Source organism: Mobula hypostoma, chromosome 31 (genome assembly GCF_963921235.1).
Source record: "Mobula hypostoma chromosome 31, sMobHyp1.1, whole genome shotgun sequence".
Taxonomy (NCBI): Eukaryota; Metazoa; Chordata; class Chondrichthyes; order Myliobatiformes; family Myliobatidae; genus Mobula; species Mobula hypostoma.
Window position 1 is genome coordinate 4,332,714 of NC_086127.1, and position 20,501 is coordinate 4,353,214.

Here is a 20,501-nt window from a genome sequence, read left to right on the forward strand (position 1 = left end):
CCAGTCTAGTATCCCTTTTGCCAATCACCTGTCCAGCTCTTGGCTCCATCACTCCCCCTCCTGTCTTCTCCTATCATTTTGGATCTCCCCCTCCCCCTCCCACTTTCAAATCTCTTACTAACTCTTCCTTCAGTTAGTCCTGACGAAGGGTCTCGGCCCGAAACGTCGACTGTACCTCTTCCTAGTGATGCTGCCTGGCCTGTTGCATTCCATCAGCATTTTTTGTGTGTTTTGCTTGAATTTCCAGCATCTGCAGATTTCCTTGTGTGCACCTCATCCCTTCAACTATAACCCAAACAGGCTGAAAGCAGAACAGACCGCTCTTACAGAGCTGCTAAGTGAAATAGCTACAGCATAACAGTGAAGATGCGAACCAGGGCACTGCATCGTCGACGATCTTGAATCTTGAATCTGAAAACAATCTTGTGCAATCAATGCTACATAGATAGTGCTCATATTATGTATTTATATGACTTTATTGCATTCCTTATGCTTATTATACCAATCATTTGGTTTCCTTTACAATTGTACAGTGAGGAAAGGAAGAGAACTACTTTCCGCAGCCAGACGGGGGCTGTAGCTCCGGCGCATGCGCACACCGCTGGGGGTGTAACCGTCTCGACTTCCTTGATCGTCTACGGGAGTGGGTCACTGAGGGACTCCGGTCTTTTGGGAAGCGTTTGAGGGCGGAGTTCCCCTCGGTGAGTCCCTTGGAGCCCTCAAGTGCGGGGGGAAGTCGCCAGACGTTTAACAGAACCGGCTCCGGGTGCAGCTTGAAGTCGGCCGCAGACATTTAAGCCCACTTTCCTGTCTGGGTTTCGTATCGAACGGGTGAGTCCGGGAGACGCGGCGGGGGAACCGGTGGGCGGAGCGATTCGTACCGGTGTGAACCCGCCCCTCTACGATTACGTTTTTCATTGGACAATCCGCCCATCACTCTCGCCAAGCGCGCGGCCACCCCCTGCCGCCCCACCCCCCAACCGCGTGTCCACGCTCCTCATAGGGCAACGCACCCATCACTCTGGGGAACGAGCACGATGTCCCGCCCGTAGAATTGGTTAATCATGGAAGGGACTACATTTTAATTCGCAATATTGTCTTTCACTATATACAATCTGCAGGGCTCTTTATTGTCATTTAACTATTTACATGGGTACTGTCAAACGAGACTGCGTTTCTCAGGAGCAGGATGTAAAGCACAGTAGTCCACGTAACACACATATACCGCTCAATAACCTAGGAAAGTTAGAATTTAATCTGGGAATGAATTACGCGTGAATAAACAAAGTGAAGTGTCTACATTAAACATTGCAGGGGATAGAACAGGCAAAATGCTGGAGGAGCTCAGTAGGTTAGGCAGTGTCTACGGAAGGAATAAACAGTGGAATGAAAGGTCGGAGAAGCCAGAATAGGATGCGGGGAGGGAGGGGAGGAAGTACAAGCTCTCAGGCGACAGGTGAAGACAGGTTGGTGTCCCGGTCTCAGCATCCTCTGCCATTTCTACTTCCAACTTCCCTGGCAGTTCTTTCCGCACCTCCACCCTCCCCCGCCACTCCCCATGTAGTAACTTAAAAAAACTCTCTGCCTTGCAAAAGCCAAGAGATTCTGCAGATGCCGGAAATCCATCGTAATACACACAAAACGCTGGAGGAACTTTCCTCCAGCACATAGTATGTGTTTGCTTTTCCCCTGCAATATCCGACATTACTTCTGGGGCAAAAAGACAGACTACCATATCTACAACCCGATCAACACTTACATAGAACACAGAAATTTACAGCACATTACAGGCCCTTCAGCCCACCTACTCTAGAAACTGCCCAGAATTTCCCTACCACATAGCCCTCTATTTTCCCAAGCTCCATGTAGCCTATTGTATCCGCCTCCACCACCGTCACCAGCAGTGCATTCCACACACCCACCACTCTCTGTGTGAAAAACTTACCTCTGACATCCCCTTGGTATTATTTCCAAGCACCTTAAAACTGTGCCCTCTGGTGTTAGCCATTTCAGCCCTGGGAAAAAGCCTCTGACTATCCACATGATCAATGCCCCTCGTCATCTCATACACCTCTATCAAGTCACCTCTCATCCTCCGTCGCTCCAAGGAGGAAAGGCCGAGTTTACTCAACCTATTCTCAGAAGGCATGCTCCCCAATCCAGGCGACATCCTTGCAGACGTGAGGAAATCTGCAGTTGCTGGAAATTCAAGCTACACATACAAAATGCTGGTGGAACGCAGCAGGCCAGGCAGCATCTCTAGGAAGAGGTACAGTCGACGTTTCAGGCCGAGACCCTTCATCAGGACTAACTGAAAGAAGAGATAGTAAGAGATTTGGAAGTGGGAGGGGGAGGGGGAGATCCAAAATGGTAGGAGAAGACAGGAGGGAACGGGGGTGGGGGGATCTAAGAGCTGAAAAGTTGATTGGCAAAAGGGATACGAGGCTGGAGAAGGGAGAGGATCATGGGACAGGAAGCCCGGGGAGAGAGAGAAGGGGGGAGAGGAGCCCAGAGGGTGGAGAGCAGGCAAGGAGTTATAGTGAGAGGGACAGAGGGAGAAAAAAAGAGAAAGAGAGAGAGAGAAAAAGGGGAAAAATAAAAAAATATAAAAATTTTAAATAAAAAAAGGGATGGGGTTAAAAGGGGAGGAGGGGCATTAATGGAATTAGAGAATTCAATATTCATGCCATCAGGCAACATCCTCATAAATCTCCTCTGCACTCTCCCTATAATATCCACATCCTTCCTGTCGTGAGGGGACCAGAACTGAGCACAGTATTCCAAGTGCAGTTTGACCAGGGTCTCATGTGGCTGTCAGATTCTCTCAAATTGTTCCACAGTTTTTGATGCTCCAGAAAGAAAAATGATCCAAGTGTGTGTCCGATCTCTCCTCACAGCTCTTACCCTCTTCAAAACCAGAATCAGGCTTACTAGTCGTTGAGATGTGTCGTGCAATCTGTTGTAGAGTGCAGGGCGTAAAATAAATTGTCAATTACAATAAAGATCAGAAATTGAGCAAAAAATAGTGAGGCAGTGTGGGTGGGTTCAATGTCCAGTCAGAAACCTGGTGGTGGGGGTGAAGAAGCTTTTCTTGTAATGCCTCCTTGAAAGCAGCAATGAGGAGAGGTCACGTCCTGCATGCTGAGCATCCTTAATGATGGATGCTGCCCTTTTTGGGGTATCACCTGTTGAGCGTGTCCTTGCCGGGGGCAGGGGCCAGCTGAGTTTACGACCCTGCGCAGTGCCCCCTCCATACCAGATGGTGAGGTGACCAGTCTGAATGCTCCCCGCAGGATGCCTCTGTGAAAGTTTACAGGAGTCTCTGGTGCCCGAGCCAATCCCCTCAAACTCCTGGTGAAGTAGAGCCACCTTTTTGCTATTGCATCGATACGTTGGAGACGTTGGCATGCAGGAACGTCCTTCCACCACAAACTGCTCCACGGGGACGGGCATGTGCTCCCTCAACATCCTGAAGTGCGCGGAGAATTCCCCTTTTCGCTAATCCAGGCAGACTCCTTCTGCAGACGTTCAACGTCCTTCCTGTGATGGGGTAACAAGGGCTTCACATGTCCCAGAGAGTGCACACCCCGTGTCCACTAAATTCGGTACAGACTGGGACCCGATGGGGCCATCTCCTTCCAAGGTTTGCCACATGCTTGTCTGAGTTACCGTCACCTTCCTGTCAGCTTGGAGCATTCTGGCCTTTCTCCTCTGGCTTCCCTCATCGACGAAGCATTTGTGCCCACGCTGGATGCTATTTTCCCCCTTGTTTTTCGCACCATTCTCTGTAAGCTGAAAATCCCAGGAGATCAGCAGCAGTTTCTGAGATACTCTGATCAACTGTCGCCACGGTCAAGGTCACTTGGGTCACACTTCTTCCCCATTCTGGTCTGAACAGCAGCTGAACCTCATGGCCATGCCTGCATGCTCTGATGCATTAAGTTGCTGCCACATGATTGGCTGTTCAGGTATTTATAACGACCACCTGACTCTATGATGGACCAATGCGATTCAGCTTCACCTTCCCATAAGTACATAAGAAATAGGAGCAGGAGTCTGCAAAAATCTATCCCACCTTGTCTTAAACATATTTACTGAGGCAGCCTCCACGGCTTCACTGGGCAGAGAATTCCACAGATTCACCACCCTCTGGGGAAAGCAGTTCCTCCTCACCCCCATCCCAAATCTACTTGTCCGAACTATGAGGCTGTTTCCTGTAGTTCTGGTCTCACCTATTAGTGGAAACAACTTTCCCACCTCTATCTTATCTATCCCTTTCATAATTTTGTATGTTTCGATAAGATCCCCTCTCATTCTTCTGAATTCCAGAGAGTACAGTCCCAGGTGACTCAATCTCTCCTCATAGTCTAACCCCCTCATCCCTGGAATCAACCTGGTGAACCTCCTCCGCACCGACTCCAAAGCCAGTCTATCCTTCCTCAGGTAAGGAGACCAGAACTGCACATAGTACTCCAGGTGTGGCCTCACCTGTACCCTGTACAGTTCCAGCATCACCTCCCTGCTCTTAAATTCAATCCCTGTAGCAATGAAGGACAACATCCCCCTCGCCTTCTTAATAACCTGCTGAACCTGCAAGCCAACTTTTTGCTTTTCATGAACAAACACTCCCAAGTCCCTCTGCACAACAGCATGCTGCAATCTTTCACCATTTAAATGATAATCTGTCAACTGATAGTTGGGGAAGAGACTCCCCCTCCTGTTACTGTTTGAGATAACGTTTTCAATTCTCTCTGCTGCTCGTCTAATATTTGTATATCTGTGCACTTGTAATGCTGATGTGACAGTGTAACTTCCTTTGGGATAAATAAAGTATCTACCTATACAGTACTGTGCCGAGGTCCGAAGGCCAACTTATACTTCTGCGTCAAATCTACGCCGTAGCCGTGTACCTTACATCGTAGCCTGACGCTCACCTCTCCCAAAATGTAACTACGCGTCACGGCGACGCAGACCACAACAACTGTGATTGATCCGCTTGGTAGCATCGCATTTCCTCCTATGCTGCAAGAGCTTCCCAGTGAGCGACTGAAGGGCAGGGAAGGAACTCTGGCTGCAATGCTTTTCATAAAGCTTCACAGACCTCCGAAATTATGGAGGACCCCGTGCTTGACGCCAGTTTGTAGCTAGCTGCTACAGCCTGTTGACTTCCAACTGAAGCTAAAACTCGAATGGTGATTGCCAGTCTCTGAGTATACTGTGCGTACACTGATGTGAAATAAATGGTTGGAGATGATGAACCAAATTGTCAAATCTGCCTCCCGTCTCACCTTCAAAGTCAAAGTCAGTTTTTACCAAAGTTTCTACTTGTTACCTATCCTCAAGCACTTTGTCTGGCAGCTTGTTCCATGTACCGACAGCAACCCCCCCACCGCCTCCCGGTGCCCCTCCCCTCTCACCTTAACCCTGTACAGGAAAATAAAGAGATAACAGAATTTATGAAAAGCTGTACATAAACTGCAAAACAACTCCACAAATCGTCACTGACAAATCTACTCTTTGTTCCAGAGTGCAGGAGCTGACAGTGGCCCGGTGTCGCCATGGCAACAAACGCCAACTCCAGGGCAGACGTGCTGGCGCTGACAGAGGACAGGGACCCAGGTGGGTGACGGAATGGCAGAGCAGAGAAGCCGATGGGCTGAACGGCCTTCTTCTGCTCCCATGCCTGGTTCTTCGAAAGGCAGGAGTTCGGAGCGGGGTGACCGCACGGAGGTCTGGACGGTGGGGAGAGGCATGATAAGGGGAGTGGTTGCAGTCTTTTCCCTGGGGTCGGGGAGCCTCAAGCCAGTGGGGCAAACGTTTAGGGTGAGAGGGGAAAGAATTTAATGGGGCAGGTTTGTTTTGACACTGAAGGTGGCAGGTCTACGGTATGAGTGGCAGAGGCGGGTCCATTGGCAGTGTTTAAAAGACATTTGGACAGGGACGTGGAGCAATTCAGCCCTTCAGCCCATCCTGCCCATGCTATCCATGAGCCCAACCCTGCCAGCCCCAATTATTGGCATTCATCCCATCTTCCTCTGTGTACCAAACCAAGTGCTTCGTCAAGAATACTGCTGTCCCCACCTCAACCTCATCCTCTGGCAGCTGGTTCCTCGTAATCACCTCCATCTCTCACCCTGTTTACCCCTCAACCCCTTGTGTTTACCCTTTCACCCCCCCCTTTCCTCCCCCAGTTCTGGGCTCCCCTACCCTGGGGAAAAGGATGTTACCATCCAGCTTATCTGCACCTCATAATCATAAACTTGACTGTGAGGCCCCCCATTGCTCTCCTGCAGAGCAGGCAGATAGATGGAAGAATGGAAAGGGCCATGGGTCAAACAGGACTGGCTTAGATCAGCACCTGGGTCTGCATGGGCAAGCTTGGTCAAAGAGTGTTACTATCTCTGGGCCTGTACTCACTGGAGTTCAGAAGAACAGGGTTGTGGGGTGGTGGATCTCATTAAAACTATGGATTATTGCAAGTCCTATAGAGTAGACGTGGAGAGGACGTTTCCTATAGTGGCAGAGTCTGGGACCAGAAGGCACAGCCTCAGAATAGAAGGACACCTCATCAGAACAGAGACAAGGAGGAATTTCTTTTGCCGGGGGCGGCGAATCTGTGGAAGTCATTGCCACAGACGGCATGTCATTGGGTACTTTTAAATCTGAATTTATTGAAATCTTACAGACATCCAAACCGCGAGGGAGAAAAAAATCTTTGCATTATGACCCCGTCGCAAAGTACATAATAAATAAATCTATCAATTACAGTACATGTATATTGAATAGATTAAACATCATGCCAAAAACAGAAATTGTATTAAAAAAAAAACAGGTTGTGTGCAAGGATTCAATGTCCATTTAGGAATCGGATGGCAGAGGGGAAGAAGCTGTTCCTGAATCGCTGAGTGTGTGCCTTCAGGCTTCTGTACCTCCTTCCTGATGGTAACAGTGAGAAAAGGACATGTTTGGGTGCTGGAGGTTCTTAATAATGGACGCTGCCTTTCTGAGACACCGCTCCTTGAGCGGCTAGTGCCCAAGATAGAGCCGACTAAATTTACAACCCTCTGCACAAGATGGAACTGGCTAGATTTATATCCCTCTGCAGCTCCTATCGGTCCTGTGCAGTAGCCCCTCCATTCCAGACAGTGAGGCAGCCTGTCAGAATGCTCTCCACAGTATTTTTTGAGTGCATTTGTTGACATGCCAACTCTCCTCAAACTCCTAAAGTCCATTAGGAATTCTGATTACAGAATTTGGAATTTATTTCAATCTTGCATCTGTCCCACAACGTGAGGGAGTAAAAATCTTTGCGTTATGACTCCTTCACAAAGTACAGACGTGTGAACTTAAAAGTCTAATGGCTTGTAGAAAGAAGCTGTACCGTAGCCCGTTAGTCCTGACTTTAGTGCTGTGGTACTGCTTGCCAGCGGAAGCGGCTGAAACGGTTTGTGGCTGGGGTGACGGGTGTCCCCGATGATCTTCTAGGCCTCCTTTCTGCACCTGGTGCTGTGAATGTCTCGACTGGAGGGAAGCTCACATCCACAGATGCACTGGGCTGTCCACACCACTCTCTGCAGTGCCCAACGATCAGGGTCGGCGCAGTTCCCGTACCCGGCGGTGATACAGCCAGTCCGGATGCTCTCAGTGCCCCTGTAGAAGGTCTTGAAGATTTGGAGACTTCTGGTGAACTTCTTCAGTCGCCTGAGGTGGAAGAGATGCTGTTGTGCTTTTTTTTGCCACACAGCCAGTGTGTACAGTCCAGGTGGGATGTTCAGTGATGTGTAGGAGTGATGCGAGGCACTTCAAACTACTCTCCCTCTCAACTGCAGTCCCACTGATGCTGATCAGAGTGAGTCTGTCTCCGTTCCTCCTGTAATCCACGGTCAGCTCTTATGCTTTTTGCTTAAAGCGGAGTTTGACAGGTTCATGATCAGTCAGGGCATGAAAGTCATTGAGAGGGAGCAGCAGCGTGGAGTTGAGAGGGATAATAAATCAGCCGCGATTGAATGTTGGAGCAGATCTGACGGGCCAAATGGCCTGATTCTGCTGGTATTTCGCATGGTCTGGTATACACCACCCTCTGTGAAGAAGTTGCCCCTCTGGTGTCTTTTTTTGACTTTCCCATCTCACTTTCTACCTTTCCCATCCAGTTTCCAACACTCCTGCCTTGGGCATTCTCTCTAGTTTATCTTAAAGCTGCGTCTATCACCCACTGCTCACAGCAGGACATTTTTACACGGCCTGAAACCTGCACAGCTCTTTAAACGTCATGGTTTTGTAAGATGCACACAATGAAAATTTAGAATGGACATTGAAAAATCACCAACTTTCTCTTCTACTTACTCACTGAAGGGTACAACGAAACACAGTTCAACAAAGGGAATCTTGAACGTTTCGTAAACTTTTTTTCTCATCTGCCTTTATTGCATTGGCACGGCAACAAAGGCTATGTGTGTGGGAGCATTTCGGTTACTGTGCGGCCATGCATCTGCGCAGCTTAGAGGGAGCAGTAAGGGAAGACAGTGACCATTCACCTTATTTATGCCCCTCGTGGTTTTATACGCCTCTGTGAGGGTAAATGTACCTGAAGAGGGGACCCCTCAAAGAGGTCTTGGCAGTGAGTTCCAAGGAATCACAAAGCCTTGTGTGACAAGGGAACCGGTCTCAGGGCAGGATACGACCTGCGGATGGTGATACTGTTCCCCTGTCCCTTTTGTTCTCCTCCTCTCCCACTGTGAGATTCTGGTTTTGGAGACAAATTGCAAACATGCACAGACAGACAGACAGACAGACACACACACACACACACACACACACACACACACACTCACGTGCAGAATGGCGCAGACGCACAGAGACAGACACAGTCAAACTTGCAGAGATGTGGACATTCACACTCACATGCAGACAGCGTGCAGAGAAACACAGGAGTGTCATGCAAGCACATGGTAGTTCACGCATTCATTCACGCTCTCGCGCTCTCTCTTTCTCCCTCTCACACTCCCTTGCTCACTCTCACTTTCTCTCTGATTGCCTCTCACTCATTCATTCTCTCTCTCACACTCTCACTCACTTCCTCTCTCATGCTCTCACTGTCGCTTCCCCGGTCGCACTCTCCCTCTTTGGCATGGTCTAGATGGGCTGAAGGGCCTCCTTCTGCACTGTAGTGTTCAATGGCACTCTTCCACGTTCTCCATCCCTCACTCTCTCACTTCATCTCTCATTCTCACTCTGTAACTCCATCCCTCACTCTCTCTCCATTGCTGACTCTCACTCCATCTCTCAGTCTCTCACTCCATCCCTCACTCTCTCACTCCTTCCCTCACTCTGTCACTCACTCAGTGATGATGATGATGATGATTGCTGCGTTGTGCATAATTTCTCCAGGGATCCGAAGTCTACACACACACACAGACACAGTCAGACACAGTAGAACAAAGCACACACAGTGCTACACACATTCATTCACATCCCAACTCTCTATCGCTGTCTGTCTCTCTGTCTTTGTGTCTGTCTCTCTCACTCTCTCTGTCTCTCTCCCTCTCTCTCTCCTGCTCTCTGTCTCTCCATCCTCCTCTCCACCTCTCCCTCTCTCCATTTCTCTTTGTTTCTCCCCGTCTCTCCCCTTCCATCTCTCTCATTCTCTCTGTCACTCTCCTTCTCCCTGTCTCTCTTTCCCTCTCCCTATCTGTCTCTCTCTCTCTGTCTGTCCCTCTCGCCCCATCTCTCTGTCCCTTTCTCTCTCTCCCTTTCAAGGACATGACCCACCCAGCCAACACACTTTTCGTCCCTCTTCCCTCCGGGAGAAGGCTCAGGAGCTTGAAGACTCGTACGGCCAGATTTGGGAACAGCTTCTTTCCAACTGTGATCAGACTGCTGAACGGATCCTGACCAGATGTGGGCCGTACCCTCCAAATATCCGGACCTGCCTCTCGGTTTTTTTGCATTACCTTACTTTCCATTTTCTATTTTCTATTTATGATATATAATTTACATTTTTAATATTTACTATCGATTTGTACTACAGGGAGCGCGAAGCGCAGAATCAAATATCGCTGTGATGTTTGTACGCTCTAGTATCAATTGTTTGGCGACAATAAAGTATAAAGTAAGGTTTCTCCATCTATCTCCCTCTCTGTGTGTCTCTCCTCCTCTCTCTGTCTCCCTCCCTCTCTCTGTCTCTCTCCCTCTCAGCAATGACTGTTACGTTCACAGTGGTGTGTATAATTTCTCACTTCCAATTTCTCCATTTGTCTCCACAGATCCGAAGTCCGCACTCTCTGAGCTCCTGATGCAGTGGGATGATTACCAATTGTTCCAGCTGGGGAAATTCTACTGGGAGAGACTGACAGAGGCGATTGAAGGAGGGGTTGGGAAGTTCAGCCTGATGCTGAGAGAGGAAGGACATTTGAGTGCAGATGAACATGAGGTACAGTTGCCTAAGGTGTAATTGTCTATACTTTGTCTGTTCTGTTGCTTGCTTGCTTATGTCTTTAGTTATTTAGTTATTTGTTGTCAGATAGACAGCTCAGAACAGGCCCTGCTGCCCAGCAATCCCCCAATTTAATCCTCGCCTAATCATGGGACAATTAATTTCACCAGTTAACCTACCAACTGGAATTTGGGAGGAAACCGGAGCACCCGGAGGAAACCCACGCGGTCACGGAGAGAACATACAAACTCCTCTTAGACATGATGGAACCCAGGGCCGTACACTAACAACAGTTATTCCATTGCCCTCCCCCCCCCCTCGTAATGGGCTTCGCGACTCAAAACTGCTGCAGGCACTTTTCCACACTGTTTACGCTTTGCCAGCCCAATCAGCGCCAAATGCACCATTGTTGCCTGCAGATAATCTACCGGCTGGCGGAGAGGGGAAACTGGATGGACAGCTCCAAGCTCTTCCTCGGTCTGGTGATGGGGAAAGGCTCACCGACCTGGATTGTGATGTGGAAATCGTTTGTGAAAGTGAGGGGTGAGCTCCCAAAGTTGGACAGAATACTGGAAGAAATCCAGGAGTTCGGTACGGTAAAGCACGCTGAACTCAAAGTCATCTCATCTCTGCGGAATTAACAGTGCCAATCAGATCTGGTTTCATAAAACCTTTCTTTTTTTTAAACTTGAACAGGTTTGGGTGTGCATGAATATATGAACGTCGCCCGAGGTTTTTCGGAATCACCCATTGAACTGACAGGTGAGAGCCAAAAAGTAATTTCAAGTCCATCTTCTTGTTAAAATCAAAGTTTGACAGGAGGCATTTGGCCCTTCACACCTGACAGTCACCTGGTACTCTGTGAAACCCTGAATCACACATTCCCGGCAGGGTCCTGACACATTGTTGGGCCCCCAGACACTCCTGGCATGCTCCTGACACACTGCCAGACCCCTGGGCACCCCTGGGAGAGTCTTGATGCACTCTGAGATCCCCACCTCGTGCACTCCTGGCAGGGTCCTGACACACTGTGAGACCCCACACACCACTAGCATGGTTCTGACACACTGTGAGACCCCACACGCCCCTGACAGGGTCCTACACACTGTGAGACCCCACACACCCGTGACAGAGTCCTGACACACTGTGACACACCACAGATCCCTGACGGGGTCCTGACACACAGTGAGACCCCACACACCGCTGGCGGGGTCTTGACACACTGTGAGACCCCACACACCCCTGGCAGGGGCCTGACACACTTTGAGACCCCACACACCCCAGCAGGTTCCTGACGCACTGTGAGACCCCACACACCCGTGACAGGGTCCTGACACACTGTGAGACCTCACACTCCCCTGACAGGGTCCTGACACTCTGTGAGACCCCTCACATCCCTGACAGGGTCCTGACACTCTGTGAGACCCCACTCACCCCTGTCAGGGTCCTGACACACTGTGAGACCCCACAGATCCCTGAAGGGGTCCCGACACACTGTGAGATCCCACACACCCCTGACGGGGTCCTGACACACTGTGAGACCCCACACACCCCTGACAGGTTCCTACACACTGTGAGACCCCACACACCCCGGGAGGTTCCTGACACATTGTGAGACCTCACACACCCCTGGCAGGTTCCTGACACACTGTGAGATCCCACACACCCCTGACAGGGTCCTGACACTCTGAGACCCCACACACCCCTGACAGTGTCCTGACAAACTGTGAGACCCCACAGATCCCTGGCAGGTTCCTGACACATTGTGAGATCTCACACACCCCTGACAGGGTCTTACCACACTGTGAGACCCCACACACCCCTGACAGGGTATGTATGTCATGTGACTAGTTTTTTTTTCAGCAGCATTGCAATGTGTGACACTCAGCTATATCAGCTCATATTTACCTAGGGGAAGCCCCGTCCACAGCCCAACCGTGTCTCCCACTTACGTTGGTTTCTGTGCAAGTGCCACCTGATTCGGCTTCAAACATCAATCATCAGCCAGCACACAATGTACATTTAACAAATTACACTTTATTAATATTATTAGGACTATGAGATTAATAGAGGTACAATACAAAAGGGAATGGGGGAAAAAAAAGGCGCCAGACTTATCAAAGTTCAATATCTTCGTGCACACACAGTTGGAGCTCAGGACTTCCTTTCTTCCCCCTGCCATCCACTCCGACCCCTTCGACTTGCAGCTCGGGAGCACCCAGAGTGATCAACCAGAGCACTCCCAGTACAACAGTCGTCCTCCCGGTCTCTCCTCCAACTCTCCGCCGAAACTCCCATTTCCCAACCATATGAGACAGCATATCACCCCAAGAAAGAATAACATGGACACCCATTGGTTCAGTAGCTCTATTACCAATAATATATCCCAAGCAAACTGCTAGCTTGAGACTTTCTCAGCATTTAATATAACAAAAAAGCCATTTTAATTAACTTACGCAGTAACATAAAAGATTAACATAACAAAGATGCCATTTTGATTAACATATGCAGTAACATACAAGAAGAAACCCCTTACAAATGCAATGCATAAAATTACCACAGTACTGTGCAAAAGTCTCAAACACCTGAGCTATATAGCCCGTGCAGACTTCCTTGGTATTTTGTCAGTGTGTCTTCACCGCTGTTGATTCACCTGGGTCACAGCTCACACCTTGGATTCATCCAGCGAAGTGCTCCCTCCGACCTATCGAGCAGACAAACCGTTTTTCTCGGGCATTTTGCATTCTCTTTAAGTGGAGACGTCTAACCCTATTGTTCACTGTCTTGGTTCCGTGCAAGATGTTCGGCAGAGACACAGGGAGACGCTGCGGGCGCGGACCGAGACACTGCGAGTGTCCACGATGCAGACCGGGGCGAAGGTTCAAGTTTTCCGGCTGCTGGATCGGTACGCCGAGGTCACGGTCATCTCCCGCGCTGGACGGCGGGGAGTCGGGGAACACGAGCTGCTGGCGGGAGGCCCGGACGGAGGTGAGCTGGGGGAGATGGGCCTCCAGACGGAGCTGGAGAAAATCCGGATGGATCAGCTGTTCCGGAGCAGCTTTCCCCAGAGCACATCCAGACCCAGGAGTTCGGCAGCAGTGGCCGGAGTGCCGGGGATTGGGAAAACAACAATGGTACAAAAGATTGTTTATGACTGGGCCACGGGGAAAATATACCAACAGTTCCAGTTTGTCTTCAGTTTCAAATTCCGGGATTTAAACAATCTTAACTGCAGAGTAAACCTGAGGGAGCTGATCCTGGATCAGTATCCCTACTTTGGGAATACTCTGGGAGAGGTCTGGAAGGACCCGGAGAAGTTGTTGTTTATATTTGATGGTCTGGATGAATTTAAGGACAGAATTGATTTTGCCAACAGTCGGAGAGACACAGAACCACAGCACACGTGCACGGATCCTGAATTCCGGTGCAAGGTGTCGGACGTTGTGTACAGTTTAATCCAGCACAAGCTGCTCCCAGGGTGCTCCGTGCTGGTGACCACCCGTCCCGCTGCATTGCCTTTACTGGAAAAGGCAGACATCAGTGTCTGGGCTGAAATCCTGGGGTTCGTGGGCGAGGAGCGGAAGGAGTATTTCAGCAGGCATTTTGAAGATCAGGCGGTGGCGTCCGCTGTTTTCGAACACGTGCAGGAGAACGAGATCCTGTACACCATGAGCTACAACCCTGCTTGCTGCCTCATCCTCGCTCTGGCTCTGGGGCCCTTCACCCTGACAGTCCGCGACCCGCGGCGAGTTCCCCAGACCATCACCCAGCTCTATTCCTGCTACCTTTACAGCGTCCTGAAAAACCACGGCCAGGAGCTCAAAAGCCCCTGTGACCTGCTACTGAGGATTGGTCAGATGGCTTTCACTGGAGTGTCAGAAAGCAACATTATATTTACAGATGGGGATCTGATCAAATGGAACCTGCAGCCCTCCCAGCTCCTGTCCGGCTTTCCAACAGAGCTCCTGGAGAGAGAGGAATCTGCCCAGAGCGTGGTGTACACATTCCCCCACCTCACCGTCCAAGAGTTCATAGCCGCCCTGGCACAATTCCTGGCGCCGGACCCTGGGGACCTGAACCTCCTCGCTGAAGCCCGCGGCAAGGAAGACGGGCGGTTCGAGATGTTCCTCCGCTTTGCCGCCGGTCTCAGCGCCGCGGGCTCGACGCGGGTCCTGGAGGAGTTTCTGGGCCCTCTCCCCCGTCGGACGGCCGGCCAGGTGGCTGACTGGGTGAGGGAGGAAGTCGGACGTCAGATCCGAAACATGTGGGGCGAAGCCAGTCAAAAGAGGCTGCTGAATGCACTGCACTACCTGTTTGAGTCCCAGGATCGCGGGCTGGCTCAGGCCACCCTGGGGTCCATGGATGTGCTTTCATTCCGTGGATTGCGTCTGACCCCGATCGACTGCGCTGTCCTGTCTCACGCCATTGGGCTCTGTGACAGAGTGAAGCGCCTCGACCTGAAGAGCTGCCGTATCGAGAGTGGAAGACTCCAGCAGCTGGGGCCAGGGCTGCACAAGTGCCAGGAGTTGAGGTAATTTTTAATTTATCTCCAGCTTTGAAATTGTTCCGCACTCAGCGTCCACGTTATGAGGTACACCCGCTCGTTAATGCGAGTATCGAATCAGCCAATCACGAGGCAGCAACGCATTGCGTAAAAAGCACGCAGACACGGTCAAGAGGTCCCGCTGAAGTTTAGACCAAACATCAGAACGGGGGAAGAAATGTGATCCAAGTGACTGACTGTGGAATGATTGTTGGTGCCAGGTGGGGTGGTTTGAGTAATCTCAGAAACTGCTGATCTGCAGGGATTTTCACACACAACTGTGTGAAAAATACAAAAAAACTAAAATCTGTGGGTGAAACTACCTTTGTTAATGAGAGCGGTCAGGGGAGAATGGCCAGGCTGGTTCAAGCTGACAGGAGGAAGGTGACGATAACTCAGATAACCGTGCGTTACAACAGTTGTGTGCAGAAGAGCATTTCTGGATGCACAGCAGGTTGAACCTTGAAGTTGGAGCAACGCACAGAAAATGCTGGAGGAAGTCAGCAGGCCAGGCAGCATCGAGGGAAACGTCGACTGTTTAGTCCTTTCCGCAGATGCTGCCTGGCCTGCTGAGTTCCTCCAGCATTGTGTGTGTGTTGCTTGGATTTCCTCTTCTTTGCACCTTTGCAGCAGCAGAAGACCATAAGCAGATGCTCAATAGTCACTCTTTTTTTAGGTACAGGAGGTGCAAAGTTTAAAGTAATTTTGTTATCAGAGTACATGTATGTCACCACGCACCACTCCGAGATTCATTTTCTTGCAGGCATACTCATAAAGTGTCCACTGAGTGTGTACTGTGAATGGCCGGGCACTAGTGAGTGGGGTGGAATGGAGGGACCGCGGAGGGCAAGCGGACAGGTGTGTAGCCTGCTGGCCTCCATCAATCAGGGTACCAAGTACAGGAGTTGGGGAATTATACAGGTTGTGGGCTCCCCATTTTAGAAAAGATGTGCTGGCATTGGAGAAGGTGCAGAGGAGGTTCACAGGGATGAATCCGGGAATGAAAGTGTTATCATATGATGCACGTTTGATGGTTCTGGGTCTGTACTCGCTGGTATTTAGGAGGATTGCGGGGGTGGGGGTATCTCATTGAGACCTTTCGAAAGGGGCTGGCTGGTGGCGCAATGACATCGGTGCCAGACCTGGGAACCGAGGTTCGCGGGTTCAAATCCAGTCGAGTCTGCTCCCGATCGCAACTTGACCTCGTAAAGCAAAGGGAAAAATACTGCAAAAACATCTGTGTGCTCGCCACACAGTTTCTCTCTCTCTCTCTCTCTCTCTCTCTCTCTCTGTCTCTCTCTCTCTCTCTCTCTCTCTGTGTGTCTCTCTCTCTCTCTCTGTCTCTCTCTCTCTCTCTCTCTCTCTCTCTCTCTCTCTCTCTCTCTCTCTCTCTGTCTCTCTCTCTCTCTCTCTCTCTGTCTCTCTCTCTCTCTCTCTCTCTCTCTCTCTCTATCTCGCTCCATGCCTTGTAAAAGCCATGAAAAAGACATCATCATGGACACAGACTCGCACGCACGCAGGCACACGCACGAAAAAAAAGAAAACTTTCGAATGTTGGAAGGTCTGGACAGAGTAGACGTGGAAAGGATGTTTCCTGTGGTGGGAGAGTCTAGGACAAGAGGGCGCAGCCTCAGGATGTCCATTTAAAATGGAGATGTGGAGAGGGTGGTGAATTTGTGGAATCTGTTACCCTAGGCAGCTGTGGCGGCCAGGTCGTTGGGTGTGTTGAAGACAGAGATTGACAGGTTCCTGATTGGACGCGGCATCAAAGGTTACCGGGAGAAGGCCGCGGGGTGGGACTGAGGAGGGGGAGTAAAGGGGTCAGCCATGATTGAATGGCAGAGCAGATACGATGGGCCAAATGTCCTAATTCTGCTCCTTTGACTTGGGAGACCTCGTACAGGATACCCTTAAGGTTAACCTCCAGGTTGAGTCAGTAGTGAAGAAGGCGAATGCAATGTTGGTATCATTTCTAGAGGAATAGAGTATAGGAGCAGGGATGTGATGTTGAGGCTCTATAAGGCACTGGTAAAACCTCACTTGGAGTACTGTGGGCAGTTTTGGTCTCCTTATTTAAGAAAGGATGTGCTGACGTTGGAGGGGGTACAGAGAAAATTCACTAGAATGATTCCGGGAATAAGAGGGTTAACATATGAGGAACGTTTGTCCGCTCTTGGACTGTATTCCTTGGAGTTTAGAAGAATGAGGGGAGACCTCAAAGAAACATTTCGAATGTTGAAAGGCATGGACAGAGTGGATGTGGCAAAGTTGTTTCCCATGATGGGGGAGTCTAGTACGAGAGGGCATGGCTTAAGGATTGAAGGGCGCCCATTCAGTACAGAGATGCAAAGAAATTTTTTTAGCCAGAGGGTGGTGAATCTATGAAATTTGTTGCCACGGGTGGCAGTGGAGGCCAAGTCATTGGGTGTATCTAAGGCAGAGATTGATAGGTATCTGAGTAGCCTGGGCATCAAAGGTTATGATGAGAAAGTGGGAGAGTGTGACTAAATGGGAGAATGGATCAGCTCATGATAAAATGGTGGAGCAGACTCGATGGGCCGAATGGCCGACTTCTGCTCCTTTGTCTTATGGTCTTATGGTCTTTGTCTTTTGGTCAAAAGGCGTTGTGGTGGCCACTGTAGAACACTCTGGTTGCCCCATCACAGGAAAGACATGACCAAATTGGAACGAGGGCGAAAGAAGTTTTGCAGGGACGTTGCCAAGACTAAAGGGCCCTAGTAACAGGGAGAGCATGGGCCTCTATTCCTCGGGACGAAGAAAGAATGAGGGGCAACCTTCGAGAAGTATTCAAAAGAGGCCGAGATAAGGTGGGCGGTAACATTCTGTTCCCTGCGGTTCGTTCATTATGTGCCATGTCGTATTGATGTGGGCGATCGTGGTCTTTCTCTGACCATGATTATCCCTGGCAAATTTTTCTACAGAAGTGGCTTGCCCTTGCCTTCCTCTGGACGGCGTCTTTACAAGACGGGTGACTCCAGCCATTGTCCATACTCCTCAGGGATTGTCTGCCTGGCATCAGTGGTCACATAACCAGAACCAGAATCAGGTTTATTATCACTGGCATGTGCCCTGAAATTTGCTAACTTACCAGCAGGACCAGCGTGGTCATCATATGGGAGCCCAAGCATGGGAGGATGAACCCTGGGCGCCCTCCCAAGACTGTGGTCAACACGTTCCTAGAAGACAGTGGCGCAGCTAATGTAGATGAACTGAACACACTGATGAGGGAGAGGGAGAAGTGGAGAGTCCATCATCGTACCCGACGCCGGCCCCCTAGGCCTGAGTCGACGTAATAGTAGTTTGGTGACTTACCTACAGGAAAGATGTAAACCAGGTTGAAAGAGTACAGAGAAAACTTACAAGGATGTTGCCAGGTCTGAAGGTCCTGAATTATAAGGAATGATTGAATAGGTTAGAACTTTATTCTTTTGAACGTAGAAGATGGAGAGGAGATTTAGTAGAGGTATACACAGTTATGAGGGCTATAGATCAGGTAAATGCAAGCAGGCTTTTTCCACTGAGGTTGGGTGCCACTACAACCAGAGGTCACAGGTTAAGGGTGAAAGGTGAAAAGCTTAAGGGAAGCATGAGAGGAAACTTCTTCACTCAGAGGGTGGGTGAGAGTGTGGAGCAAGCTGCCAGCACAAGTGGTGCATGAGGGCTTGATTTCAAAGAGAAGTTTGCATAGGTACGTGGATGGTTATAGGCATGGAGAGCTGTGGTTATCGGTGCAGGTCGATGGGAGTAGGCAGTTAAAATGGCTCGTCACGGACTAGCTGGGCAAAAGGGCCTGTTTCTGTGCTGTACTTTTTCTGACTCTATTGCTAATGTCCCCGTAATGAAAATCGTATGTCCTGCCCTCATCAGTCCTCTCAGTTACCCTTTTAAAGCGCTCTAACTTATTGATGCCCGCATGTGTTTATGTGTGAGAGGGAGAGGCGGTAACTGTGTAACGAGGGGTGGGGGAGATGGACAGCGTAACTGGGGATTGTAACAAAGGTAGAGAGACCGGGGTGAGTGTTTCTGGCATGTAATGAAAGAGAAAGGGGTGGGGTGTTGGTGGGCTGTAATGAGATAGTGTGTGGAGGAGGTAGTTGACTGTAATGAGAAGCAGAGGGGGATGTTGGTGAGCTGTAACTAGAGAGAGAGTGGGTCATGTTGGTGGGCAGTAATTATAGAGTGGGGGACATGTTGGTGGGCTGTAATGAGAAAGAGAGTGTGGAGAAGTTGGTGGGCTAATGAGGGAGAGTAGAGGGGGTCATTGGTGGTCTGTAATGAGAGAGAATGGGTGATGTTGGTGATCTGTAATGAGATAGAGAGTGGGGAATGTTGGTGGGCTGTGATGAGAGAGTGTGGGGGATGGAGTTGGCTGTAATGAGAGAGAGAGAGAGAGTGTGGGGAAGTTGATGGGCTAATGAGAGAGAATAGAGGGGTCATTGTTGGTCTGTAATGAGAGAAAGAATGGGCAATGTTGGTGGGCTGTAATGAGAGAGTGGGGAATGTTGGTGGGCTGTAATGAGAGAGAGAGTGGAGCATGTTGGTGAGCTGCAGTGATAGAGTGGAAGGCATGTGGTTGGGCTGTAATGACCGAGAGGAGCTGAATGAGCCCATTCGAAAGGATGCCCACTGCTTCTTCAGTCGGTCACGGAGAGGTTGTGCCTGTTTGTCCATAATGGATAACAAACAAGAGAAAATTTGCAGATGTTGGAAATGCAAGCGACACGCACACAAAATGCTGGAGGGACTCAGCTGTTTCCATTGACGCTGCCTGGCCTGCTGAGTTCCTCCAGCATCTGTGCGTGTCATAATGGATAACAGTTTGTTCAGTGACCTCCTCCCCGCCAGGAACTCAGAGGAGTCTGGGTTGCAGCCAAGGTTGGATCCAGCCTTTCTGATGAGTTTATTCAGTCTTTTTGCATCACCAGCACAAAGGAGACTGCACTCGCTGCAACAGAAACATAGAAACAGAAAGCTACAGCACATCACAGGCCCTTCAGCCCACAATATTGTGCTGACCATGTAACCTACTCTAGTAACTGCCTAGAATTTCCCTGCCGCATAGCCCTCTATTTTTCTAAGGTCCATGTACCTATCTAAGAGGCTCTTAAAAGACCCTGTCATATCCACTTCCACCACCATTGCCGGCAGCCCATTCCACACACTCACCACTCTCAAGCTGGGTGCACTTCCCACAGATGTAGTCATCAGGGAAACAGTCAGGTAACCTGAATTCCCACATCTGACAGGAGGAGCATTCCTTCCTAAATATTCTGTCCTAAAACAAAGAGCTTCCCTCTTCTTATCTGTACCTCTGGCTGTTTAGCCAAAGCCTTCCCACTCATTCACTGGCACACTATGACACATGGAACTTTGAACTCTACAACACAGTACAGGTCCTTCAGCCCACACTGTTGTGTCAATATTTTAACCTACTCAGCTCCAGAAATATAGAAAACCTACAGCACAATACAGGCCCTTCAGACCATAAAGCTGGACCGAACATGT

General features: G+C 49.8%; 1 protein-coding gene across 1 annotated transcript in view; it reads left to right on the forward strand.

Annotated features, from left to right (window-relative positions):
• The first annotated feature begins 624 nt into the window (after positions 1-624).
• Positions 625-20,501, forward strand: part of LOC134339949 (NACHT, LRR and PYD domains-containing protein 3-like) — a 37,635-nt gene continuing 17,758 nt past the window's right edge. Inside the window, exons 1-6 of the mRNA XM_063036751.1 lie at positions 625-831; positions 5,527-5,619; positions 10,263-10,429; positions 10,852-11,023; positions 11,129-11,194; positions 13,232-14,963. Coding sequence (XP_062892821.1) covers positions 5,559-5,619; positions 10,263-10,429; positions 10,852-11,023; positions 11,129-11,194; positions 13,232-14,963 — 2,198 coding nt within the window. The 5' untranslated portion in view covers positions 625-831; positions 5,527-5,558. The remainder of the gene's footprint in view (positions 832-5,526; positions 5,620-10,262; positions 10,430-10,851; positions 11,024-11,128; positions 11,195-13,231; positions 14,964-20,501) is intronic.